Source organism: Amphibalanus amphitrite, unplaced genomic scaffold (assembly GCF_019059575.1).
Source record: "Amphibalanus amphitrite isolate SeventyFive unplaced genomic scaffold, NRLGWU_Aamphi_draft 001014F_arrow, whole genome shotgun sequence".
Lineage (NCBI taxonomy): Eukaryota > Metazoa > Arthropoda > Thecostraca > Balanomorpha > Balanidae > Amphibalanus > Amphibalanus amphitrite.
Genome location: NW_024882508.1, coordinates 131,076 through 158,189, shown reverse-complemented (window position 1 = coordinate 158,189; position 27,114 = coordinate 131,076). Strand labels below are relative to the sequence as shown.

General features: G+C 51.2%; 2 protein-coding genes across 3 annotated transcripts in view; both read right to left on the bottom strand.

Moving 5' to 3' along the window:
* On the bottom strand, positions 1–7,920 carry LOC122369188 (DAZ-associated protein 1-like). 2 transcript variants are annotated; one of them, XM_043343720.1, is made up of 8 exons: positions 7,612–7,920; positions 6,471–6,541; positions 5,839–6,005; positions 5,209–5,401; positions 3,306–3,388; positions 2,666–2,800; positions 1,378–1,882; positions 1–931 (listed from the first exon to the last, which is right to left on the bottom strand). In XM_043343720.1, the coding sequence occupies exons 1-8, from the start codon at positions 7,632–7,634 to the stop codon at positions 750–752; spliced, it is 1,359 nt and encodes a 452-aa protein (XP_043199655.1). In that variant the 5' UTR covers positions 7,635–7,920; the 3' UTR covers positions 1–749. The 2 variants fall into 2 exon arrangements, with proteins under 2 accessions (XP_043199655.1, XP_043199656.1); XM_043343721.1 differs by having other exon boundaries at positions 1,378–1,879; positions 7,612–7,902.
* An 11,851-nt stretch (positions 7,921–19,771) lies between these two features.
* Positions 19,772–27,114, bottom strand: part of LOC122369196 (LIM/homeobox protein Lhx2-like) — a 30,809-nt gene continuing 23,466 nt past the window's right edge. Inside the window, exons 2-3 of the mRNA XM_043343732.1 lie at positions 25,835–26,031; positions 19,772–20,876 (exon numbers count right to left, since the gene is read on the bottom strand). Of these exons, the coding sequence (XP_043199667.1) occupies positions 20,664–20,876; positions 25,835–26,031 (410 nt within the window). The 3' untranslated portion in view covers positions 19,772–20,663. The remainder of the gene's footprint in view (positions 20,877–25,834; positions 26,032–27,114) is intronic.

Below are 27,114 nucleotides of genomic sequence, written 5' to 3'. Positions count from 1 at the left end.
TCCAGCATTGTGTGTGACTTTATTCAACGGTTTGACGCTGCCCAGTGCTCGCGCACACACGCACACAACCCGCGCTCGGTTCGCTCCGACAAAATAACGTTGAGCCGGGTACAGTGAAACAAAGCGCTAACCCTGGCGCCGCCAAGCATTCATTCGCGTCCATACTATCCCGCAAGCCGTAAACAGAGCTCAATATGTAAATTCGATCAACAAGACAGACAACAAATTTCAGGCATTTTCGGCCGGCGTGGAAAAACCAAAACGGTGGCAGTGAGATGACACCTGTAGAAAATCATGCGGTCGTTGCCGGAGTCCGGTATAAAACGCGCCCGGCCGGCTGGCCGTGCATCCAGTTTCGGTCTGTGCGCTCTTGGTCAGTCGAGTGGCTAAGATATCACCGGAATAGCGGTCAGCTAACCTTTGTACTCGAGTCCAGACCGCACCGTCACTCACTCACTCGCTGCAACTCACACTCCATCCGTGCCGCTCTCGGCTTCACTCACGCCTAACTCGCATCTCCAACAGACCGCGCGGCCAGTGATCGCACCCTCAGCCGCGGGCCGCTGCCGTAGGGCCGCTCGGGCCCCTGCGCCGAGACGCCGACCCAAACCTAACCGCGCATCAGAAGTAGCCCGCTACTTCTGACAATAAAGTCGATCATTCTATCGAATTCAAAATCATTCGACACTCTCATCAAATGATGTTGAATTCGAAGGTGGCGCCGTCACGAGCGCCGGCCGTCGGCGGTCCTACCGGCGCGCGGCGTACGGGCTGTGCCGGTACGGGTGGTAGAGCTGTGTCTGCACCGGCTGGTTATAATTGCCGCCGCGCTGCGGGCCCGGCGGCCCGGCCGGCTGCCCGCCGTAGTTGACCACGTCGCCGCCCGGCATGCCCGCCGCGTACCCGGGACCGTAGTTTTGCATCGGAGCGCCTGCAATAGACGCACACACGTCAGACGCAGTCAACGATCGGTAGACAGTTGGATACTGTGCGTGCCAGCCCCGCATTAATGAGTGATGTAGCAACAGGGCAAAGTTGCTGTGAGGGCACTAAGCTAAACCAGTATGCAAAGACAGTGCGATGGTTTTGAAACAAGTCACGTCTTATGAAAATCATGAAAACGCATAGGTTCGCAGTCATCCTGAAAAGAATCGCCTAAGGCTTCCAAGAAAAACCATTGCATAGCTTCACCGACACGTCCGTATCGAAACCGAGCTACCATAACTGGAGAGAATCGTTCTCGGAAGATATTGACTGCAGTTATAATGTAATGTATAATGTATTATAATTATAATGTATGTAAACACTAAGCACTAAGCTAAAATGCAACCGTAAGCGTTAAAATGTAACTGAGTGGCGCTGGGTGCGAGCACTGACCGGCTGGCGGCGCCATCTCCTGGTGCTGCGGCGGCCGGGGTCCACCGTACTCCGCCGGCGGCGGCGCGTAGCCCGCGCTGATGCCGTACTGCTGCTGCCAGCCGGCGTACTCGGCCGGCTTCTGGGCGGCCATGACGGGCGCCGGAGGCATCGGCGGGCCGCCGCCGCCCAGCATCCTCCCGTACGGGTCGGCGCCGGGCATGGGCGACGGGCCGCCCGACGGCGGCAGGTGTTGCGGCTGCGGCGGCCCCTGCGGCTGTGGCGCCCACTGCTGCGGCGCCGCCGTCTGCGCCGGGAACTGCTGGTACTGCGGCGGCGCCGGTGGCTGCCCGTAGGCGGCGTAGGCGGCCGGTGGCGGCGCCGGCGCCCAGCCGGCCGGGTAGCCGGGCTGTGGCGGTCCGGGCGCCGGCGGCCCGAACGCCTGCTGGGGGAACGGCTGCTGCTGCTGGCCCCACTGCACCACCGGCGGCATCGGCGCCACGCCGCCACCACCGGCCAGCTGCTGCTGCTCGGCACACGACAGAGGGACAGCCGTCAGAGGAGGCACAGCCACAAAGAGACAACACAGCACTAGAGGTGGCAAACTGTGGACCCGAGGACCCGGTCCAAAGAACCAGTCTGGACCCATATGGGTCCAGACCGGTTCCTGGAAATTTTCTGACGGGTCCAACTGGGTCCTACCATAAACTATACATCTTGCACATTACACATTATTGCAAAATGTGAAGTGAATGTTTCTTTACACACAGTAGCTCATGAGTATTCCCAGTGGGAAAAAGGCTGTTTTACATGATGCAACTAATTATACCTACAAGTTATTTGTGATAATTGACTTTTGGGGAACGGGTCCAAATGGTTCCGATTCCAACTTAGACCGGGTCCAACTGGTTCCAGAAATGTCCAGTCGGGTCTGGTTCGAGTCTGGTTCCCAAAATTTTCATCTTTTGCCACCTCTACACAGCACACAGAGAGACGACTGTCAGAGGAGACACGGGGCACGCAGACAGCCGTCAGAGGAGACACCCAACATCCATATTTCACATTAATCAGAACTCAGTGTGGCTGCACTGTGTAAATTGTAAGGTCAAGGTGGCTCACTAGCATATAAAATAGCCAAGCACGCCACTCCTGTCAAAATGAACGAAATGGGTATCACAAATGAATTACAAACTCCCGCCTATAGCAGAATACCCCACCAAATGTGAAAGAAAAGACAATGCCAACAAGCGTTCAGTATCCATAGACTACATTCCTCGCGTTCAGTGAGTCGGGTCGGCTGGGTACGTACCGGTACGCCGGGCATGCCCCAGTGGGCGGTGGCCGGGTCCTGGGGCGGCCTCCAGCCGTCTGTAGGCGCCATCTGCATCGGCTGTCCGTCGACTGGCTTACTGGCCTCGCGCGGTTCAGCCCGCTTCACCTCCACCTGGCGCAGAGCGGGTGTTAGAGACCGGGAACTGACGGAGAGTGTATCCACACACACACACATAGATGGACACACAGACAGAGGCGGCGCGGTCCAGCCCGGACCGCGAGCCTCCACTCGCTCACACGCACACAAACACGCACACGCATACACACAAAACCACATCGATCAGAGCGCGACGCTCACACGCAGGTAAAGAGGGTCTGAGACAAAAGGAACAAACCGCAAATTAGGAGCCGTGTCCTTATACTAGAGAGCGACTGACCTGAATTGATACTTCCTCTGGCGCGACGCTGTAAAATGCCACACCTTAACTAGCTTAAAACTAGCTTAATTAGACTTATCACTAAGTCGCAACCTTATGAAACTAGAATGAGAGCCATCCAGTACGAAACTAAGCTAAGCTACAAGCCGGTAAGCGGGGAGTTGAGTGGACACACTGGGCACACCAGAATGGTGAGCGGGGAGACAGACAGATAGTGGTTAGGATCCTTATGTTAAATACCTGTTTGCCGCATATGGTGACGAAGTGTTTGGCTAACACCCTCTCCACTGCGTCCTCGAGCTCGAACGACAGAAAACCAAATCCTACGAGAATGGGACCGTGAGTCGGCGGCCGCTGCGCGCAGCACAGGCCCTGGCGGCGGCGGCGGGCGCGGGGCCGGGGCGGGCCGGTGGGGGAGGCCGCCCTGCCCGCCCCGGCCGCGCACCCGCCCACACACACTCACGGGGCGGCGGCGACCGGCCGCGCACCCCACCCACACACCAACCGCGGACCGCGACCCGCGCTTAACTAACACTCTATGGCTAGCCTTAACGCTAAGACTTAGCCTAGTCGGTTATCTAGTCTGGTCGTAGCATTAAAAGAACCGAAATGCCTCGATAAGCTGTAGTTCATCCAAGCTGAGATCTATGTGATTGACGTGAATCAGATTATTATCGTAAGGCGTGAAGGGTACAATTAAGTAGCAAAAGACAAAGAAAAACAAAGACAAATAAAGTTTTTTGCAAGAACATTTCACCCCAGATTAAAATAGCATTACTTTCGGAACTACTTTTGCAGATGGTTTCGTGATAGTAACGCGATTATGAGGCACCCAGAAACTTTGTTTCTGGGTAATTGGGTGAAATGTATGTTAAATACATTCATATTTTCATAGTACGGCCCACTTATTGAGGCATTTCAGTACGGAAGCCACACTGAAATAGTGCCATGCTATGCCTTAATTTATGAACCTTAATTGAAGAAAGAGGAGAACCCTTAAATAATCGGGCACTTATTCTATGTTTCTCTTAATAAGTAACAATTAGAGCAATAAAAAATGGCCGGCTTGCCGAGCTAACAAAAGCAGCACACACTGAAAACAAAACCATCACACGACGTTTAGTACAAAACCACACCATGCGGATGTGAACTATGGCCTAACAAGAAATGGAAATACGTATTCAGAAAGACTAGCAACGCCCAATACTTACCAACACCTTTTTAATCAAACAGTGCAATCAACATTAGGGCAGTAGCTGGGCATACGGTGACAGGCACATGACAGAAACCAAACGGTCATCACCAAAAAGACGGACCACCTAGCATCACAGACATGAGACAGACAGACGGACAGACCAGCTATCTCACCAGACAACTAAGTCACAGACAGGGCAGCTGACCAGACAGCATACACGGACCACACCTCACACAAAGGGTAGCACTCAAATGAAAAGTAAACGTGATTGATCTTCGTAGAAGATGGAAGGCAATAATAATCGATTAACCTTGTTTGGCATTTCAGCCTAAGAACGTGGCTAATGGCGAGCATTGTGTTGAGCAATGTTAGAGAGGTATGGGGTCTGAGCCATGAAGCCTGTGTTTCGCTCGCCGGCACAAATTAAATCATAGAGGTTTAACATATGACAGACAGACGGCGACTTCGTTCTTCGAAATTCAGTGCAGCACTCAGTCTCTCGTCAGACGCCAGCTTCTCAGAACTGTATGGGTCGAAAAGCCGTGCGCTGTTCAGTCTACCAACTCTGTAGGACAGTGCAGAAACTCGGCAACTGAGTCAACAAACACATTCACTTTGATCTCCTGGGTCAGGGATTGTTTGGAAGCCTAAAGATCCATACATGTCGCCTATGTAAGCGCACTAAAGCAGCTCGGTAACTACAGACCAGGCCAATTGCCTCACAAACTCGGTGAAACATAGTGCAATAGCTGGACAATACAATCGAGGACAAGACACAAATACATCAGCACGGTACAATACAAAACACCACAGAGAAGCATAAAACAAAGCAAAACGACACAACGTGACACAACACAATACAGCACAACACGACACAACACAACACAACAGCACATCACATCACATCACATCACGCTCGGCCGCTCGGTCACGCAGCGGAGTACGCACCTCTGGACTTGCGCTTCTCCTGGTCGTACATAATAACCACCTCCATGACGTGGCCGTACTGTCCGAACAGTGTCCGCAGGTCGGTCTCAGTCACACTCGGAGGCAAACCGCCCAGGAAGACCTTCGGGTACGTCTGACTGCGCAGGCGGAGCTTGTTCTGCAGCGAGCGCGGGTTGCACGCCTTCGGATCGATCTGGAAACGCACATAGTAAAGTGTGATTAGGTTTGGGCTTGGTCAGTTTGGAACGAGGGCACTCTGTGAAGCTGATCGGTGTAGGTAGAGTGTAAGGTCAAAGAAGAGGCGAGCTAATATACAAACATGTCAAGAGTCAACATATTTCATTGGTGTTCAACGTTCATGATGTCTCAATATAACCTATCATGAATTAAACGCACAGGCATCAAACACTAAAACTTCAGATTTTGTCAACAGATCAACTAGGCATTGTTTACATGTCGACTCAAACGAAAGCCACGAAGCTAAAACACAGCTAGTTAGGTGATAAAAAGCGAAACCCCATCGGTGACGTTGACCCGTCCCAACGTTCGGATCCACCAGAAAATCACCCATCCACCCCCATCTCGTCCCCAGTCCCCACAGCCCGCGCGGTCCGGCCGCCGCCACCTCACCGTTCGGCCGTCCAGCTCGTGTGGCCCGGCCGCCAGCACCCGCTGAACATTGTCCGGCTCGGCGAACGTGACGAAGCCAAACCCACGCGACCGGCCCGTCTCGTTGTTCTTCATGACGACACAGTCGACCACCTCGCCCCACTGGCTGAAGTAGGCCAGCATCGAGTCTGCCGGGCAGCGACGGGGACGTCCGATCAGTCACACGATGCCAATGTTTATTGGGGGATTACAAGACCACAATGTGCTCATGACGTAGTGTAGCATCGACTGCCGATATACGACGCAGAGATGGGTGGACATTTAACTGGCAGCGGTACACCAGGGCGGTGTTTCACGGCCGCTGCTAGCACCCTGCTAGCGCATTTCGCAAGCTGACGTCACAATATTGGAGCGCAGAGTTTGATGCCTCCGTGGAAACCGAATTTGACGCATATGCTGGCAGCGTGCTAGCAGCGGCCGTGAAACACCGCCCAGTGGCCCAAGGAGATAATCATCACTTACCAATGCTGAATATTGACACTATCCCCAGCTAAGTCTGCTAAGATGTGTTGTGTTGAGCTATATTGCTCACAGACCCATCAAACCAGAAAGGAAGAACAGCATCGCTGCCTCCTATGTCACCCCGCCCTTACCCTGTGTGGTTTCCCAGCTGAGGCCGCCAACAAACATTTTACCAGCCTCCTCATTGTCGTCATTCTTGCCCCTAGAAAAAAAAAACATTTGCAGATCAGCACCCACAGACTGTAGCACCAGGGTGACCTTAAAAGGGAACAGCTATTTTTTTTCTGAAAATATTTTGCTAATAAAATGTAAACCAATGACATGTGCAAATGTGACAACCAAGGAGTATTTCAACAGCTTCCAAATTATACCTGATTCTATCACAACAATTTCTTTGAATAATTACTAGAATTGAGTGCAAACAACCAAATAGCTGAACAGATTCTAATCACTGTTTCTGTGGCAATCCTGCATGTTTAGTGATTTAAATCTTTTTTTTCTGTTATCATCAGTCAAAACAAAAAGAAACCAAGACATCAAAAGGAATGTAAAAAAAACTAACAATTGATGTCTTAGTTTTCATAATGGCAATGCATACTCATACAGAAACAAGAGTAACAAAACAAACTGAAACAGTATTTAGTAATCATTCTTTTTGTAAGATGGCATTGGGCTTTCAAGTTTCACCCAGGGGTTTTGGTTAAGCTGAATCAGCTATGGAATAGCTGACAAGAGCTGACAAGAGGACACACATTTTCAATGTAGTACTGTAACAAAAAAAAAGAATATATTTAACCAATAGGTAGTCAGCAGCATAGCAGAATAAGTTGTAGTTTTAATTCATGATCAAAGTCTTTATCAGGCTGGCCTATTAAACATGAAGATTAAGTCCTAAACCCAACCATGTCAGCTGAAAAAGCTAGCTTTAAGTTTTAACCCTCAGGTTGTTGGATAACCTCAATGACATCAGACAGTGAGCATCAAGTACGGCCTGAAACTGATTAAGGAACGTGAAACATCAATAGGCAACTGTTTATAGTTTGGAATGCTCATGATCGTTAACAGCGTTAGGCCACCATTTATGATAACATTGAGAGGCTGGAGTGCCCTCCCCTGATTGAACCAAATACAATGCACAGAAATAAACAATTTTGGTGGTTTGTAAGTTGTAACCCTACTGGCCCGCTTCGTGAACTTTGCGTAAGTTGTTCATTTTAACTTGAAATTGCACAAGGTGATGTAAAGTCATTTGTCGACACAATAAAAACTTACCTTCTCATTGTTTTTGGCCTCATATTTATATCGCAATAGGATGTTTTATCCTTGGGTCGCAGAAAATAGGGGAAAACCAGCAGACTACATGCCACAGATTGCCAAAAATCTGGGCAGTTTTCCCTCTATTATTGCAGGTCAAAAGGGACACAGCAGAACGGCATAGCAGCGGAAGACAAATATGTCACAAATATACAAAATTACAGCTTCAATATCAAAGACAACCAGGGGAGGAATATCTCCAACAAAATAACAACACAGCAACAAAAAGCACGCCAATTTTCTAATTCAGCTAAAAGGGAGGCGAATATGGCGCGCAGCTAGTGACGCGCGATGTTTCAGTTAGTACTGCCATATGAAGGCTTTGCTGAAGGCTTTCCTTCAACGCTTTCTGAATTACACATAATACATAATCTGCACAGTGCACACAACACATAATCTGCCCGATCGTCGGCGGTGTTAGAGCGGCGTTTCAGACCACGGCGCGTCTAATGGTGAAGGTTTCATTGAAATCGGTCCAGTAGTTTGGGAGCATGGGCTCGTCTGCAACAGATTTTAGGGGTTTTGGACCGATTTGGACCACGTAGGGTTGACCAATCAAAAAACAATATGTAACGGCACCGTTTCAGGCTACGGCGCGTCTAATGGTGAAGGTTTCATCGAAATCGGTCCAGTAGTTTGGGAGCATGGGCTCGTCTACAACAGATTTTAGGGGGTTTGGACCGATTTGGACCACGTAGGGCTGACCAATCAAAAAATTATCTTGCACAGCACCGTTTTAGACCACGGCGCGTCTAATGGTGAATGTTTCATCGAAATCGGTCTAGTAGTTTCGGAGCATGGGCTCGTCTGCAACAGATTTTAGGGGGTTTGGACCTATTTGGACCTTTTAGGATGGACCAATAAAAAAAATTATCAACAACGACACCGTTTCAGACCACGGCGCGTCTAATGGTGAGGGTTTCATCGAAATCGGTCGAGTAGTTTCGGAGCATGGGCTCGTCTGCTTTTAAGGGGGTCTATGGTTCTGAACCATTTTGGTCCGATTGGTCCAGTCAGAGTGAACCAATTGCCAAAAAACGAAAAACGGGACCTATATAATTTCCCTGCTATTGAATGATGAAAGAATTATCCAAATCGGTCCAGTAGTTAGTAGTTGCTGAGCATGGGCTCGTAAATTTCGTGCACGGTTGTGTAGCATAGACTTTGCAAAAAATACACAAGTAATTTTGGTGACCTCAGGTCAATGAATCCGAGCTGGGACTTCAGTTTTTTTTTTTTTGCAAATAACCTGCAACAAGAGTCGTCCTATAGACCTAAGACAGTGCTACCAACGCATTCGTCTTGTGAAGACGCGTCGAATGACAAATATTTTGCTTATAAAAGACTGACTTTTATGTTGACCTCTTGTGACCTCGAGTGACCTTTGGTTGACCTTGATACATGAAAGGTGCTATATGATAAATTCGTAGCCGCTGATCACGAATCTGGCATCTTTTTTGTTCTAGGCATCTATTTAGAGTGTCAGGATAGCAAAACATCGCTGAATTATTACGGCTGACTTGAATCAATAAAATAACCTCTAACAAGGATACTCTTGCGTGCCTGCCCAGTGCCCTTGACCTTGGGTCAGCCTTTAACCCGCGCCGTGCTGGTGGCCTGAACTTTCCGCCGAGTGCTGGGGGGGGGGGTCACGCCCCCTTCTAACTCGGCTCCTGGACCACGTAGCGACACGTAGTAAGCGGCAATCGAAAGAGCGTCAAAAATAAGGAAGAAAACACTTCAGTCATTTTTAAGGTCAGGTCAAAGGTCAGGTCACCAGAGGTCATCAAAGGTCAAATTCAGTCAATTTCAATAATTTTGGAAACTGCCAACGGCTAACCAATTGAGCTACAGCGCCACGGAAAAGCGCATTCGATAGCCCTTTTACAGACCTTTCTAGATATTGTTCTCAGAGTTGACATCACGTCAACGGTTTAGCCTCCAGAGGGCAAAAACTGTAAAAATAGCAGTTTTCAAGAAAACTGTTTTATCGGCAATAACTTTTGACTCAAGAAAGCCACGACATTACTTTTGGCAGCACCGTGTTCCTCTCGTCGAGATGCGTCGAATGAACTATTTGCTGACCTTGAAAGGTTATTTGGAAAATTTGATTTCAGGTCAAGGTCATGACCTGACCGGGAAAGGTCATGTTGCATATCAGTCTATCTGTATCGTCAAACTGAACACCCGTCTGACGTGTTTTTACCGCTCTAGCACGTCTCCATCAAAAGTTACAGGCAAAAAACTGCTGGTAACCGATCATGACCTGAGATGACCTCTGGGGCATACATAGGGATCGCAGGTGCATTTTTCCGATTCAGTGTGTCATCTTTACGAGTGAACCGATGTTTGAGAGCGTTTTGAACGTCATTCGTCCCAAAGAGGCGAATTTCAATTTTCTCCCATTGACTTAGGTACCTACCTATAGGTAGTGGGTACAGCTCTCGCGAGATTAAGCGGTAGGTTTTGCACTTTTACATTTCCGGTTATATCTCAGAAACTAATGGATCTACGATGAAGCCATTTTACACGATCATGGCCGGCTTGTGAACCAACAAGTCGATTGCATCTTCAACACTTAAAAGCTTAACCCTATTCCTGGCGGGCTCCGCCGGGACAAGAAACTGGCGGGGGGGGGGGGCCGATTCGGCCCCCCCCCCCCTGAGATCTCGAGAACGAAGCAAGATAGCGACAAGCGGTAAACGGCATCGGATACGCACGGCCAAGATCTACAATTTTTACAAAGGTCATTTTCAGGTCAGGTCAAAGATGACGTCACAGGGGTCAAAAAAGTCAAAATGGCGGCGCTAGATATGGAGAGAGTTTTTCTCGAATAACTTTCGAATTAGTCAAGATAGGAACAAACTAAGGGCATCATCGTGATCCTCTCGTCAATCCGCATCGAATGATATATATGTTGACCTCGAAAGGTCAAGGTCAAAGGTTGACCTCAGGTCACGTGACCTCGAGGTCATCATGTATATCATTCGATGCGTCTTGACGAGCTGAACACAATGAGACCATCCACGCGTCTGTATCTTGTTCCTGTACGGAGTTATTGGCCAAAAACCTTTGGTGACCTTTGATGACGTCACATGACCTCACAGCTGCCCAACAGCAAAACAGACCTCAAGGTAGTGAAGGTTGATCGTATATGAAGTCATGTATGGTATATGGGGCCATTCCGACCCGTTTTAGTGGTAAAAACAGGGAGTTGATTTTTCCCCCATTGACTTATAATGGGGAGGTCGCGAAATTGACCTGACCTTAGGTCACCGATATCAAAATTCCGAGATATACAAATTGCACATACTGGTACCCTAACTAAACCCTGAAGAGAACAAATTGATCGGTCAAAAACTCTAGCTCTAGCGTGATTGCAAACTTTTCTGAGGTAGGGTCACCAAACCGCCTCTGGTGACCTGACCTGAGGTCAGATCAACTCAAAATTTTCAGACATGTTGCGTAGAAGCCTTTTAGGAAAAGTCAGAAAATTTGAGCTTCCTAGCTCAACGCGTTTGGGAGAAATAACCAAAAAACCTCAGGGGGGGGGGCTCCTGAGGCCCCCCCGCCAGGAATAGGGTTAAGTCGACGAAGATATAGCCTGAAGTACACTAAATTTTCTATGTGCAAAACCTACCGCTAAAACCCACGAGACCTGCACCTACCTAATGGAGAGATCGCAAAATTGAGTATTGACCTGACCTTAGCCCTTAGGTCACATAGGTAGGTATATCAAAAATCCGAGATGTAAATTTTATACATACTGTTACTCATCTCAATCTGAAATCATATCACTATATGCTCGTTTTTTGCCATTGACCTTGACCTCTGACCTTGAAGATTGACCTGAGGTTAAAAGTTTTAGGTGTTTTAGAATCGTCTCGTAGAGGCCTTTCGTTTGGTACCATTTCTCGTAACTCCTATACCTACGGAGTTAGGGGGGGGGGTGAATATTGTCCCTCCGGGCTGCGGTGGTTGAGATTACCCCTACCCCCGGGCCCGGCCGGGTTAAAGGTCCCCCGGAAGTTGGAACTGAGGGCGTGCGAAGTTGCAACATTTAATTGGTGTGTCAGAGCTTTACTTATAACGACAGCTCAAGAAAATCAAGAATACAAAACGATATTTATTTTAAATTACTTTTTAAAATACACAAATAAAATACATTTTGAAACACAGTGATCAAGGTCGTATGTGACCGACAGCTTTGTGTTTTTTTTTCAAAAGTAATTTAAAAATAAATATCGTTTTGTAATCTTGAGTTTCTTGAGGTGTCTTTATCCAACTGTCGTGGAGACTTTGCATTTGCTGATGGCGTCATAGATCAGTAAATTGACCTGACCTAAAAATGCGGTTGGTGTCGGTAAGAATCAGCTCTTCAGTCAAAGTCAGGTATGACACCTTTCAGCTTTCTGTGATTATAGCGCTTTCCGAAAATTCACGAGAAAGAAAAAGCGTCAGTGGGCAGTGCCCCCTCGGCCGGAATAACCACAATCGATATTCATTTTCTTGTTTCTTACTTATTTCATGTAGGAGAGTGGGAATACTTACAGTATTGTATGCCTACATACATGCCTACATGGCTACCAGTCCTGCCCAGCGCCGTGCAACCCCAGGTGGGCAAGCATTTGCCGATTATATCTGACCAGACCAGGGGAATGTCGGGGATCGGGACGACGCTGCGGGCCGGGAGAGTGTCAATGATAGGGTGTTGGAATTTGAAATCTACTGGTCACTGTAAGCCGATGTCATCAGTTTCAGCCGGACTTTTACACATACCTACCTACCTAAACAAGCACACTGTTTTTGGATTGTAGGCCGAGTTTAGTCTGTTTAAATAAAAGGTCTAGGTACTTTATGTTTCTTCGCCTCCCTTGCTCCTCTCTCCGCCTCCGTCGCCGTCGTCGCCAGCGTCGCCAGCGATGCAGTGCCGGCAGCGACGGCAAAAACGTCGCTCCGCCGCCGCGCCGATCGATGACGGCCGGGACGTCTCGACGGGCCGCCGCCGCCGCCGCCGCCCAGGTGCCGCCGCCATTCAGGCCGCCGCCGGCCGTGAAGACACGCCAGCGCTGTCACACGGCGTCACCAAAAACACCGGCCACACAAAAACACCGCTGAAAGCCGGCGTTTTCACCGGCCGAGCCGGGCCGGGTCGGTCCGTCTGGCCGCCATTAATACCTTACATACAGTGAGGTCGATGGTTGGGAATGGTGGAAACCTGCAGCGAGCTGCGCAGAAGGGCGCAGTCGGAAGCCAAATTTATGGGCCAGTTATTGGCAAATGTTTCTTTAAATACCTTTTACCAAAATAACCAATGGGACATGTAAATCCTGACTATTGTTCTTTTATTGAAAGAAGAATAAGAAATAAATAAGATGGAATATTCATGGTAGGTACTTACCTAATACCTATAGATGGTAGATTCCGAAAGCTCACCAAATGGGCATTACTTTGTTGATTTATGCCTCTTCTATAGGAGCCCGTCGCAAACTATTCGAAATGCCCTAATTTTCTAGCCGTTAACGTTGTAAATTGTAATAAATTACTTTTCGCATACCTAATTTCTATTTTGCTAGGTGTCAGTGTGATTGGCTTTGGTGCCCACACAGATGAATGCAAAATTAAAGTCATACATAAATGTACCTTTTATAGAATACTTTCATGAATAATGATTAATGACTCTTATTTCCAAAGATTACTTGTTTAAGTTCTTTATAGGTACAGCATTCATATCGAATGCTTGAGTGAATGAAACTGCTATTACGCGGCGCTATTTGCTCCAGACGCAATGATGCAGTTCCTTCAGTAATTCGTGGCAGATGTCAGATGACCATGACGATTAGACAGGATAGGTATAGGTAGTAGGTACTAGGTTTAGATGTAGGGATCCATATTTCATCATCGTGGAAATAAAGATAAAACACAGTCTGAACAGTTAGGTATACGTCATGGCGGTGGCTTTCAATTAAACATGTTAAGTTGCAGCATGAATACTTTACTTATGTGCGCTTTGGCATGCATCACGAAACGTAAGTACCGACACAATTTAAAAGACTAATATTTTCTGTACGCATTGTTCAGTTCCTCATCCCCAGTGTTCCGACAAATCCATGGGCCCGCCGCTCTGCTGGCCCGCTGGCTACAGATTATCCCGCACTGGTCTCCTCTGTCCCATAGGTGGCCTCCTCCGGCTCTCCCCGTCCCGATCCGGCTCTCCTATTGAGAACTCGAGCCCCCCGGCGCTCTACCGTCTCCAAATCCACCATTAGCAGTCAAAAACCGGTCATTAAAATTAATTGCAGCGCGGATTTGTTTGCGGCGCGTGGCCGTTTTGTCGTGGCACGTGCGGCACGTGCCGGCACGAGGGCGCTCGGCGGCGCCACGTGGCGGACGTGATTCGGCGCGGGCGTGGCCGGCGTGGCCGGCTGGTGCACGTGACCCCGGGCAGACATCCGATTAGGCAGCGCACAAATGGTGCTGCCGGTCACGTGACTGCTCGCAGCTCTGACCGCAGGGGTCGGAGGGGTGGCCAGCGGGCGGGAGGGGGCTCCCGGCGGGGGGGGGGGCGGCTCCAGAGACGGTCCACAGGGGACGGCGTGAGCCCAATTATAAGCAGCGCATAGCTGCTTACAGTTATGCTGAAGCTGCTTGCTCGCCCATAACTCTGAACGCATCAAGCATAGGTCAAGTGACGACTACGTCAGATAATTCAGTAATAGATGGATCAAGAAAGGAAGTGTCGGGCGTTGCGGGGGTGCACTCTCCCGAATACTGAAGTTTTTTTTTCAAATTAAAAAAGAAAATCTTCAGATTTCGATTCTTTATGCAATGCTGTATAATTTAGAGCAAACTTTTCTAACAGAAGTTGTTTGGTTTTAGAACGACAAATTTGCGGTATATGCCGCTTTCGGTCGCTGCGAGGGGGCAGTTGCATCAAATGCCCCCCGCCCCCTCGGATCCACCAGTGGCGGCAGATCGGACCCCACTCGTCTGTTGTTTCAGCTTGATCGGATATATACCATTTTTAACCCTTTTCCCGGAAAACGTATGCAAATGGTCCGTACATACGTAAATGGTTATTGTTAGAGCTTTGTGTTCAGTCTGAGGTTTATGAAAGTGAGCAGCGACTCATTGGCTCATTCTATTCCTCTGACTGTTGTTTTCAATGGCTTTCAAAAGTTTCTATCTATGAAGTATAAAGCCTGTGGTGGTGCCTACTGCCTAATACCCAGGGGTGTCGATTTTTCAAAATGGTTGGGGGTGCTCAACCCCTGCACCGGGTGAAAGATTGTAGCTTTGCCATGGGGCACAACCGTATCTACAAGGCATGGTTGTGTATCCCCATAAAGTACTGATAATCCCGGGATTTCCACTAATATTTCCCAAAGGTTGAACGTTCTTCAAAATCATTCTGCTCGTCCTAGTACTTGGCTACCTCATTACATAAACATCTTTCCGAAAAAAAAACGCGTACATTTGCCGGCAGCTCGGCAGCAGCCCCGGCACCTCTGTAATAAGGTGACAGAAACCGATGACCGCGATTAGCACCGGTGCAGCAGCCCCTGCGGTCGGCAGGGGCGGACATTGCGCGGGAGGCAACGGTATAGCTACGAGGCTCTGGCGTTTATCAGACGATCACAATAATCGCTGAAAAAAATAACAGGTGATTGCATTTCGATATTTATGGGTTTACGATTTTCCTCAGTGGCGTAGCCAGGTGGGCCCGTGAGCCCCCCCCCCCCGCCCCATCAGGTTCAGGGGCCCATCGGATTATTCGGGCCTGAGGGGCACTGCGGCGCCAATTGGCCACTGAGGGTCCACGTTGGCTATATTTGGACTCAGAAGGGCCCCACAGGGCTCGTAAGAACACCTCATGGGCCCACAAGTACTAACATTAAGATCTCCATAAGGGCCCCAAACCAGCCTCTGAGGGCCACTTGCCGGCCTCTGGGGGTCTTAACCGGCCTCTAGGGGGCCAGCTCTAGGAGCTGCACACCCGCCTGTAATGTCCCCACACCCATTTCTCTGAGGGCCCCTATAACGGCGACTGTGAGGGCCCTCACCGGCGCCCCTGAGCGCCACACCGGCGTCTCTGAGGGCCCCACACCCCTAACTCTGAGGCCCTATACCAATGCCTTTAAAACCCCTACATGGGCGGTTCTGAGGGCCCTTGACAGTTACCAGCGACCCTGACGGCCCAACACAGGTGACACGGAGGGTCCCAGCGGCGTCTGAGCGCACCATGCCAGTCTCTGAGAACCCCACAAGGCTCCTGAAGGCACCGGTGACCTCTTGATATCTTCTTGTCGGCCTATGAAGGATCCGTTCCGTAACAGCAGTTCTGAGGGCCCAACGCGCGCCTGTGATGGCCCTAAACCAGTGTCTCTGAGAGCCCCCACACCGGCGCCTCCAGTCCGAGGGCCCCACATTGCCATATCTGAGGGCCCCACACTAGTGCCTCTAAAGGCCCTATATCGGCGGCTCTGAGAGCCCAACATCGTAGCTTCTGAAGGCCCCACAAGTGCGCATGTGACGGCCACCCTGCCACCGGTGACATTTGAAGGCCCCACACCGGCGACTCTGAGGGCCCCATCAGCGCCTGAGCCCGTTCCGGTCTCTAAAGATGACCCCACAGGGTTTCTGAAGATACAGTCCACAGCAGAAGTAATGTGGGGTTTCAGTCATGGGTATGTTCTGCTTCTGAAGCTTAGGAACGATTAGCCAGACTACAATGAAACTTTGAATGTAGCTTATATGTATCGTCACCCTTGCAGCTGCAATTTTAGCTATTGACATCTTCTTTTCGATCACTCCGCATTAAACAATCGCCAGTCAAAGCCAATCGTTGAGATTGGTAAAACCCTACATTACTTTAGCGGTGGGCTGTACCACCGGCCTCTGATGACCCTTTGCCGGCCTCTGAGGGCCCGTCGCCGGTCTCTGGAGCCCCCTGCCGGCTTGTAAAGGGTACGCGCCAGCAGCTCTAAGGGTCCGACACCCGTGTACGACGGACCCACACCATCTTTGCAACTTAACGTCTTTTTTCGCCCTTCTTCTTAAATCTAACTTTTCTTTTCTTTACATCTTTACTTCATGCCTTGTAAATTGCGTAGGATTGTTTTATTTTTAGTAGTGAACTACTGCAGAACAATTATTTTCCTCAAGCAGAGTTAGTGGGAGTTATTGAGGGACAAAACCATTGGGGGTGCCCGGAAAACCATTGGGGGTGCTCATTTGAGCATTGGGGGTGCTGCAGCACCCCCAAAGGTATACAAATCGACACCCATGCTAATACCAATATCGAAGTCCAAGATCAGATCATGGATGTGGTGCAGCCTCCAAAGGTCAGCTTCCGCATTCTGGTTGCAAAGCGGGCAAGTTGCTGGATGACTCAGACGCGCTATCTGGTAACAATCACGCTTCGTTTTTTATTTGAGCGACGAGGCCGGATTGCGGACATCAAACACAACAGAAAACAGGGAAACTGGCATGGCCACTGTAAAATGTGCCGGTGCACACGCTCAAAACTGACCCGTACATGGCACCACGACTGCTCGCCTTTCCTCACGGCAGCATGCAAGTGTGATATATCCCTAATCCCGTAACTTGTTGACGTCTCGCTGAGGACAGGTCGGACGCTGCTGTCCGTCACCGATGCTTGATTTTAAACGTTGACGTGTCCGTACGTGCATCTAGTTGACATTTGCTGACGAAAAAGTGGCCTGCACGCCTCCTGAACGAGCTATATGTATATGTACCCACAGAGGCGGATCTAGCTCAGAGTTTTTTTTTTGGGGGGGGGGGGGGGCAAACCATAAAAATTTATCGATTCTTTCCATGCATCGTCCATAGGCGTAATGTTAACCCGCGCACCGACGGGGGGGGGGGGGCGGATATCCGCCCCCCCTGAGGTTTTTCGCGAATAGCGGGAAAACCGCGGCGCGTAGCGTCGCGAAATTTTGGTACGACTATTCCCTCATCAATTTTACACATGGTGTACAAGTTTAAACCTCCTACCTTTTAAGGTCAGGTCACCAGGTCACTTTGAATGACCCAACCTCAAGTCACTTTTTTGCAAATTTGTCACCGTGCCAGAGCTACAGTAGATATCGGAGGCCTTTGAAAGTCGCAGGATGTTATTAGGTCATTAGTAGCTACAATTTGTATATCTCGGAATTTTGATATCGGTGACCTAAGGTCAGGTCAATTTCGCGACCTCCCCTTACCTATGTATAAGTCAATGGGGGGAAAATCAACTCCCTGTTTTTACCACTAAAACGGGTCGGAATGGCCCCATATAGGTACCATACATGACTTTATATACGATCAACCTTCACTACCTTGAGGTCTGTTTTGCTGTTGGGCAGCTGTGAGGTCATGTGACGTCATCAAAGGTCACCAAAGGTTTTTGGCCAATAACTCCGTACAGGAACAAGATACAGCCGCGTGGATGGTCTCATTGTGTTCAGCTCGTCAAGACGCATCGAATGATATACATGATGACCTCGAGGTCACGTGACCTGAGGTCAACCTTCGACCTTGACCTTTCGAGGTCAACATATATATCATTCGATGCGGATGGACGAGAGGATCACGATGATGCCCTTAGTTTGTTCCTATCTTGACTAATTCGAAAGTTATTCGAGAAAAACTCTCTCAATATCTAGCGCCGCCATTTTGACTTTTTCGACCCCTGTGACGTCATCTTTGACCTGACCTGAAAATGACCTTTGTAAAAATTGTAGATCTTGACCGTGCGTATCCGATGCCGTTTACCGCTTGTCGCTATCTTGCTTCGTTCTCGAGATCTCAGGGGGGCGGTCATCCGCCCCCCCCCCCGTCGGTGCGAAGCTGGCGCAGACCCCCGTCGGTGCGCGGGTTAAAATCATGCCGTTTGGGGGGGGGGGCAAATGCCCATTTTGCCCCCCCCCCCCTGGATCCGCCACTGTGCACCCATGTGTACAAAAAATAATTTTAAAAGAGCTTGACCGAAATAACTTGCTGTTAAGTTACCTGCTGTTTAGTGACGCATCGTTCGGTGACCTGCCGTCCAGTGACCGATGGTTTCGGTGATTAGTTCAGTGACCCGCCGTCTATAGTGAACCAAAGTCATGGCCACGAATATCGGTCCAGTGACCTCTGTCCGCCATCCAGTGATCTACCGTTCAGTGACCTGCCGTTCGGACCTGCCGTTTAGTGATGTGTCGTCCAATAACCTATATTATATCGATGTCTGTTACAGTGACATTTATCCGCCGTCCAGTGACCCGTGATCTCGGTGACCAGTCCAGTAACCTCCGTCCACTACCCAGTGACCCTCCCGCCCGTGACCCTGTCATCCAGCGACCCTACCGTCCATTGACAGGTCCAGTGACGGTCCAGTGACGGTCCAGTGACCGCTGACGTCCCTCCATTCGCAGTCCACAGACCACCTTTTTCCCATGGCCCGTCGGCCGGTATCGCCAGCTCATCTGTGTCGGCAGTCGGACGTGGTCGGATCGGCCAACCCTTGGCCTGACAGGCGGCCATGAATTATTGGTGTGCCGCTCCGGTCTCGGTTATCTCGCCATCAGAGCTGATAGCCGGCCGGCTCACCGTGTGTCGAACGGAAGTGACCGGCCGGTGACTGGGGACTGGTCCAGCCGGGAGGGGAGGGGGTCATCACTCATAAGGATGGTTATCTGAGGGAATATTATGCATGGGAATGGCATCCGTACATTGCGACAGCTAAGAAAATGTGACCTGTTGGATGCTATCTGCGTATTGCATACGTGTGATATTGAGCCTCTTGCTCTCGTGGAACTAAAGATGCGATTCTAAGCTCCAGCGTCTATAAGCGTGTAGGAACGTAGACAGTTTGGAGAGCCGCGGTTTAACAGCTCGGTGCAGGTGCAGGTCGGGATAAGGAAGGCACACATTTCAACGTCGCTCTGTAAAACGTAACGGGCTCGATTCTATCTCCTAGCTTTCATACCAAGCTCTCCGACTACCAGGGTGGACTTCTAAAGAGCTTAATCAGCCGTGAAGGTTTGATTTACGGTTGAATTTGTTCGTTACCTCACTGCATGACGGCTCCAAAAATGTCACATTATCAGTAAATCGGGGTGAATACACTTCGTGCCATCTAATATCACAAGTTGTATTACATACAAACATGCATACATTACAGCGATCGGCGGCGCGAGCGAGGCGTCGGTCCAAATGACAAAACACGAATACACTGATGCACGTAACAAGGTAGTTTCTCGGTGACTGGCGGCCGTCACCGCGCGCCGGAGGTTAGACCAGTGGCCCCCGCCGGAGCTAGGCCGGCCCGCGCCCGTCAACAATATCATACACTGACGGAGACGCCCCCGCGCCCGGGCCGACCGGCGGGCCGCCTCAACATGAGGAGTACGAACGGTCAGGCGCACCGACGGCCGCCCGCCGGCCGGCCCGCCGAGCCCCCGCCGTCGGTCCGTCGACTCCGACGGCCCCGCGACACGCCCACACTGAGTGACATCATCAACGGATACTCCACGTCACCGCCGTACATATGACGTCACACGAGTCCAACGACAAGGTGTTTAGGGGGCGTCGCGAGGATATACTTTGAGACAGGGAAGATTGAGGAATGACGCCACTCAAGGCAGAAATCCTACGTCAATAAATAAATATCCCTGCCAGGGGTGGTTAGCCGATATCGAGTAGAATACTCAATGTTTGAGGGAAACTGTAGGATACCAAAAGACTACCAGGACCTTAGAAAATAAAACGCAGACAGTGACTATTAGGGATTTGACAGAAGCGCCTGTAGAGATCAGAAGGCCATCGAAGAGCTTCGAGACGCAAGAAAAACAACTTCGCAGATATAACATAACACCCAATTTGTCCATCGAGTGGCATCCGTGGACCACTCCTGACACATACACCATAGTACCGAGTATGATACGTTCAGCGGACACAGAGTAGGTACCCACCGGCACCCGAACACGGAGCGGGGATTGCTGTCCGACCCAGGTCCCGGCTCATCACGCGTACATGTCTCCATAGCCCATGGCGGAGCCGACGGTGGCGGCGTCGAGGGTGGTGCCGGGCCCAGCGCCGGGGCCGGGGCCGCCCGCAGAGCCCGGTCCTGAGCCCGTGTCGCCGTGCAGCGACTGTAGACCGTCCTTGGACTCGCCGGACTTCTCCTGACGTAGCACCGTCCGCCGCCACTTGGCGCGCGCGTTCTGGAACCACACCTGCCGGGGGAAAGGAACACGGTCAGGTCACGCCGGACGAGGTCGAGCGACATATGGGATCGGGCAGGGAGAACCGCAAGGACGGAGCAATGAGATGTAAACGAAAAAGACAAAGAAAATAAACCTGGAATAAAGTGTTGACCAATGCAGTTCAAATTCCGGTAAGTGGAAGCCGACGATCGTGTGGTAACACGGAACAATCATCGCAGAGGCCCCACAAGAAGCAGAGCGCCCCTTCCAACTGCACGTCGTGTGTTGGGAAGCATATCTGATAAGATCTAACGCGGCTCCTGAGACATTAGACGGTGACTCCCAGTGCGAAATGTTGCAAGCGATGTCTTTCACACGCTGTGAATGCTCCTGGTTTTATGTCATACCACACGTATACAACACCACGGACTCGTCTATAAAACACGGCTCGACGCCACACCGTCATGGATCAGGGCGGTTTCCATGCGCTCGTTACAGCTGGAGGTCATTAGGGAGTGAGCCGACCTGTCCCCCCGTCTGTCCAGTAGCCAGAAGCGTGACGTCCACCACCAGAAATTGGTCCCGTGGTCGCCATAAAGCCCGGAGAACACGGTCGTGCCATGACCGCGCTGTGTCGCAAGGCCGTTAAAGCAGCATGGAGCTGATAAAAAAAACGGTAACAGGGTTCCGGAACGATATGCGATTCCTTGAAACACCACCTGGTTCAGATGAATCCGGAAATCATGACCTCGATATTTTTGTCTATAACGATGTTTTTATCAAACTTTGATTGACCAGCAACTGCGACATCGGTGGTCTAGAATATCAATACACGGGCTAATCCGCTTCCGCCAGCTGCCTATCTTATTTGTATGAAATCGCTCTTTTTAATTATACTGCAGCGCATCAGTAGGAGGTTCACGTAATTAAGGAAGCTCTTAAATGACACGTCCAGACTCTTGATTTCAAAGCTGCTTATTTCTGCATTCTGTGGACGGAGGGAGCCATCCGTTATGACATTGCTGGACACAAATGGCTGGTATTTAGTATGGGCAGCGTGAGTCAGGTGCCTCATGACGACCAAGGTTTTGCACACCGTCATCTGAGTCGAACACACGATCAGGTTCGGTGTGGTAGAGTGGTGTTTGGCAGACTCGGAGGCACATTGTCCAACCTCTCCAGCCATGTGTCCCCGTATAATCGTCCAGCTGTCTTAGGCCGTCAAAGCCGAACGGTCTGTCGTCTCTCATAAGATGAGACTCATAAGCCGTCAAATTTTGGACGGCCGTCTCCGATCATGTTTTGAAATTGGGAACCGTCTGTCCCAGCCGTCCGTCACAAGACATCACGTGTGTGGCGTCGTCTGTTTTCGGGTGTCCGTCCCCGCCACCGGTCGGTCGGCTTTGCAGGCGGGACTGATGGCTGCCACAGGCCGTGTGATGGGTGTCATCAGTCAGCAGCGATTATCAGCGCCGCCGCGTGCGGCGTCATCCGTCGGCGTCATCCGTCGACGGACCTGACCGCTGTCTGTCACACTGACTGACGGTGGTGACGGTTGGCACCACACGGCCAGAGCCGCACGGCTGGGACACGGGCTCCGATGATGGACAGCGCGGGTGGACAGCGATGTCAGACAGCACACAGTCTCGGACAGCAGCGCAAAAAGCGTGGCCGCATCAACTGGTCGGACAGAGACACGACAGTCTCGCGGCGGACAGCGATTTCAGATCGTTCTCGTATCGGACAGCAGGGAAGCCAGCCAGCGCTCTCCGCGGGCAGCTGCAGTTTCGGACACCCTTACTGTATATTAAGCTCCAAGCGGGTGGGCGGCGGTCGGACGACGCTGCAGAGCGTCACTGATACAGTCCGATGGTGGTGGTGATAGAGACTCCACCCAACCGAGGTGGCGCAAACACGGCCGATTGTGAGAAGTTGCACCGATACCCATCGCACAATCGAGCAGTTCGGACCGGGGCAGTGCATATTTTTAACCCGTCAAATTCTCACCCGTCCCAAAAAGGAAAGGAAGGCTCGAGACATGTCAACGATGCACGTTTAATAAGGTGTTGTTACCGATATGTCACATTGTTGCAGCCGAAAAGTAAATAATTTACAGGATACATGGTGGACTAAACGGTGCAATGCATGTTTTGCGGCGCCTCACAAACAGCAAAAGTGATCAGCAGAATCCCCGATTCCAGCGAACAATCTGGTATGTTCGGTGGACTTTCCAGTCGACGTAAAGTTCCCATTTTTCTTCGGGTCTTAAGCCTATTATCATGCAGTGTGTCGATTTCCTTGTATGTATCTTTCCGCTTTGCCAAATCGTTTGCTAGTTAACTATATGTCCGGGTTCTGTGCCGTTGTAAATACCCGACGGAAGATACTCGATCGTTAGTCGTTTGCTGGTTACGTGTATGTCCGGGTTCAGTTTCATCATTTATTGAATGATATCATACGGATGACACTCGATATTCCGGACCGGGCGATATACCGGGCGACCGGGCGATATCGCCTGTCTTCACTGCCAGCTTCTATCATTTCTGAGCCCGATGACTTCCCAGTCCCCACAATCAGGCTGGTCCAGCAGCTCCCTTTGAACGAGCCATGGGTAGGGCGGGGTGGTCGGAGGCCGCTTTGCGGCGGGTGGAGAGCTCCCGGGGAGTGCCGCACGCCCTCGCCGAGACTGCCGACCGATCCATCAGCGTCAGGGATAGACAGGGACGACTGCCGCCCGTCGGCCGACGAGACATCACTCAGCTCGTCCGCGCCGCACGACAGTCGTGCCGGCGGCACTGGTCGGACCCTGCCTGCCTCCACCGACCTCTTGCGACCCCATGCCGACCATTCGGAGGTCCTGGAGGGTTACGGTGACCCCGACGACCTCCTGAGGCCCTGGAGGTCTTCGAACTCTCAGCGGTCCTACCGACCTACTCAGAGGCCCTTAATGACTCTCAGTGACCCTCAAAGTCCCTCAGTGGCCCTGCATGCTTCCGCCGACCTCCAGTGGCTCTGCCGACCTCCGATAGCCCCCAGTGACCCTCAGTGGCCTCTGTGCCCCTCTCTGGCCAGACAGTGCGGTGGCTGGTGACCGTGAGGGCCGCCCTATGGCCGTGAGGGCTGCCCTATGGCCCCGCTCACGAACCGGAACGCCGCTGTCCAACCACGTCCCTATCGGCCGGATCGCATTCAATTGTACGGCCGGGCCACTTCCTTTATCGCCGGCCACTCTCGGCCGTTTTCAAACAAAAACAAATAAAGTATGACGCGTAAAAAGTCGCCGCGGACGGGCCGGCTCATTATGGCTCCGAGTGGCGCATACCACACCGCCACCGAGCGCGCTTCCGACCGCGCCATTGTCCGCCGGCGCCGCGCCGCGCACGTCGCCAGCTGCGGCGCCGCGGCACAATGCGGCGCAGACGCGGCGACAGCCGAGCAGCGGCGCCGCCGTCGGAACTCTGATACGATCGGGAGGTGATAGGGCCGTGCTGAGACGGAGAGCGCCCTCCGCCGGCCGCCGAGGACGGCCCAGAGCTCCGCGGCGGGCTAATGAAGGTGCCGAGGTGCCGCCGCCCGCGGACCCGGCGCCCATCTGATACCGCCCGGTCCAGCCCGGTGGTCCCGCCAACCGGTAGCCATTTCGAGGTGCTCGGACTATAAAGGCTTCATCGCGACACCATACCTCCCTGATCTGATCTTCATCGAACACCTCGTTTGGTGCTTCAGATTCCAAAACTCGTAGGATTATCGCCGACTGCAAACGTCTTCTTGGAATAATTTAGCAAGTGTCCCCTGCAGTCTGCTATTCTATTGCTGGCCGAACAATGAGCAGTGAACACGACTCAGCACAACGTATTTCACAAACGCCGGGGTCTCTCGGAGAATTGGCTCAGAGGTCTGACCTCGGCCTTGTTCACGGCTGGCGGCGTTCGGCGGCTGTCAGCAGTGTCCAGCCACGGCCGGGGGTCAGCAGATCACCATACAATGGGAGGATGCGGAGCCCCTCACGGCCGGCCTGCAGAGGCCGGCAGCCGAGCGGCACATCCAACAGACGCCGAGCCCCTGTCCGGCCCCGGATACTACCCATGTAGTGCCCCGCCTCCCTGCCAGACACCTCGCCCCGCCCCGTCTGCTGCACATCTCGCTAACGACCCTCCGGACCGGAGGGGTGGCCCGGCCCGCCCCGGCAGACGGCGGCGCGTAGTGACCGATGGACCGTCCCAGGGACCCTTTGGCGGTCCAGTGTCGACCCCGCTCAGACACAGGGGAGCTTCCAGAGCGGTCCAGTTACAACTCCGGACGCCGGGAGGAGACGATTTGTCCCCGTGGGCTGTGTGGTCGCCCGCACTCGAGACAAACAGCGCTTCCTTTGACGGCCAGCGCTGGGCGCTGTGGTCGGTCGCCACGGCGCGTTGGCATGGAGCTATGGGAAATGCTAACTAGCGCTGACTGGGAGTCTTCGAGGAATAACTCAGGATGCAAAATGAAAAAGTCGGCAATGATAAGTGACCAACGACCAATGGCTCATGGCTCATTGACGGACAGTGACCGGCGCTACCAGATTCGGTGGCCTGCCGGCCCGTCAGTTCTCTAACTTGAAGACACCATGCCATGCCATTGTCTGATGGAGCCAGGGAAGTGATGGTGGTGCAATGGCAGTCGCCAATTTGCAAATGGCTGAAGGACAGGTAGCGTGTAGCATACACAGCATTATTGGCGCAATAAAATGCAGCATCCCAGTCGCCAAAAAGTTATAAACTATAGAACAATGCGCACTCTTGGGACAATTGGAGCACTGACTAGTACATTATACACCATGACTGGTCTGATGGAATTTTATCAGGCTAACTGATAATGTTTCGCCAATAAGATAGCTGCTATTTCATTTTTGATTACCACAAGTAACCCTGAAAATGTCACTAGGCACATAAAACAGAGAATACACCTTTGCCTTTACATTTCGGGACCATCAATTGTCATCAGCTCACCTGTAGGACCCGTTTGGAGAGGCCCGTCTTCTGCGCCAGCTGCTTCAGGTCCTTGGCGTCAGGGTTCTGGTTGAGCGCGAAGTAGCTCTTCATGGTGCGCAGCTGGTGGTGCTTGAAGCTGGTGCGCATCCGCTTACTGCGCTGACTGTGCGGCCCCGGAGACTCGTAGCCCATGTGGTCCAGGTCAGAGGGGTACTCTGGCGGTGACAAAAGAATAGAGCGGACGGTCACTCTCAGGGTGGCTACTTTACTACTTTAGACGGCGGCAGGGTAAAGGCGAGGGCCTCGCGTCACTCTTGTGCTTGAAGCAAGACTATAAGAAGCAAGAAGCAAGGCTGGGCAGATAGTAAACGGCTCGGTGGAGCAAGGGACATTGGACACGACACTGGGCACGTAGTGATGAGCACTGACTCAATAGACATTCAGCAGTCTTAAAGTGGTCTCTTATTACTCAGTAGCATTTTTAAAGTCAGCACATCATTAGACACTGAGCAAATGAATATGCGACGCGCGAAACCATACTTGTCGATATTTCTATTTGGGCTATAGGACTAGGACCTAGAGAAAGGATCACTTCAGACTCATCAGAGACAAAGGAAAGGCCACGATATACATAAACCACAAAACTGTCTCGTAAGTGCCCACATCGCGAACGTCTCTGTCAACTTTTGTAATTACCATTACCTCATAATAGGTGACCAGCTAGGTGTGATCTCATTCAATGCATTTTCAGGTGAACGAAAAGTGCAGCACTGTTCTTGGTATGCCTAGCATTGATTGTGCAATATGGCCGGTATCGCATATGAGAATGTGCTGTTGTTCATACAAAAATGTACCGTCCTTCGTCCACCTCTCACAAGAGCCCAGCACGAAGCAATGACGAAACAATGTGTTAATTTAGAAAAAGCCTACCTGATTTTCAGACTAGCCTTGCCAAATTCAGCGAGGATGTCATACGTGTATGACAGCCGTGCAGTTGTGGTAAAGTGTCGTACCACCAGAACGACATGCACTAAATCAGTGATCCAGTTGACCACTGAAAATACGAACCTCACAGATCGTCGGAGGCGCGATTTTGTAGCAGTGATAATATAAATCCGTCCTTCCATAAATTCACTAGAATGAAAGCATTTAATTCAATCTTCCATCAGACGGCAAGTTATGACGCTGACATACTGTATGGCATTGACGGTGTATCTTGCTGCGTGGGCAGAGTCTGGACAGGCTGTTGGCACCGGAGCAGCTCCACCCACAGCCGCAGCCGGCCGCCTCTGCACCTC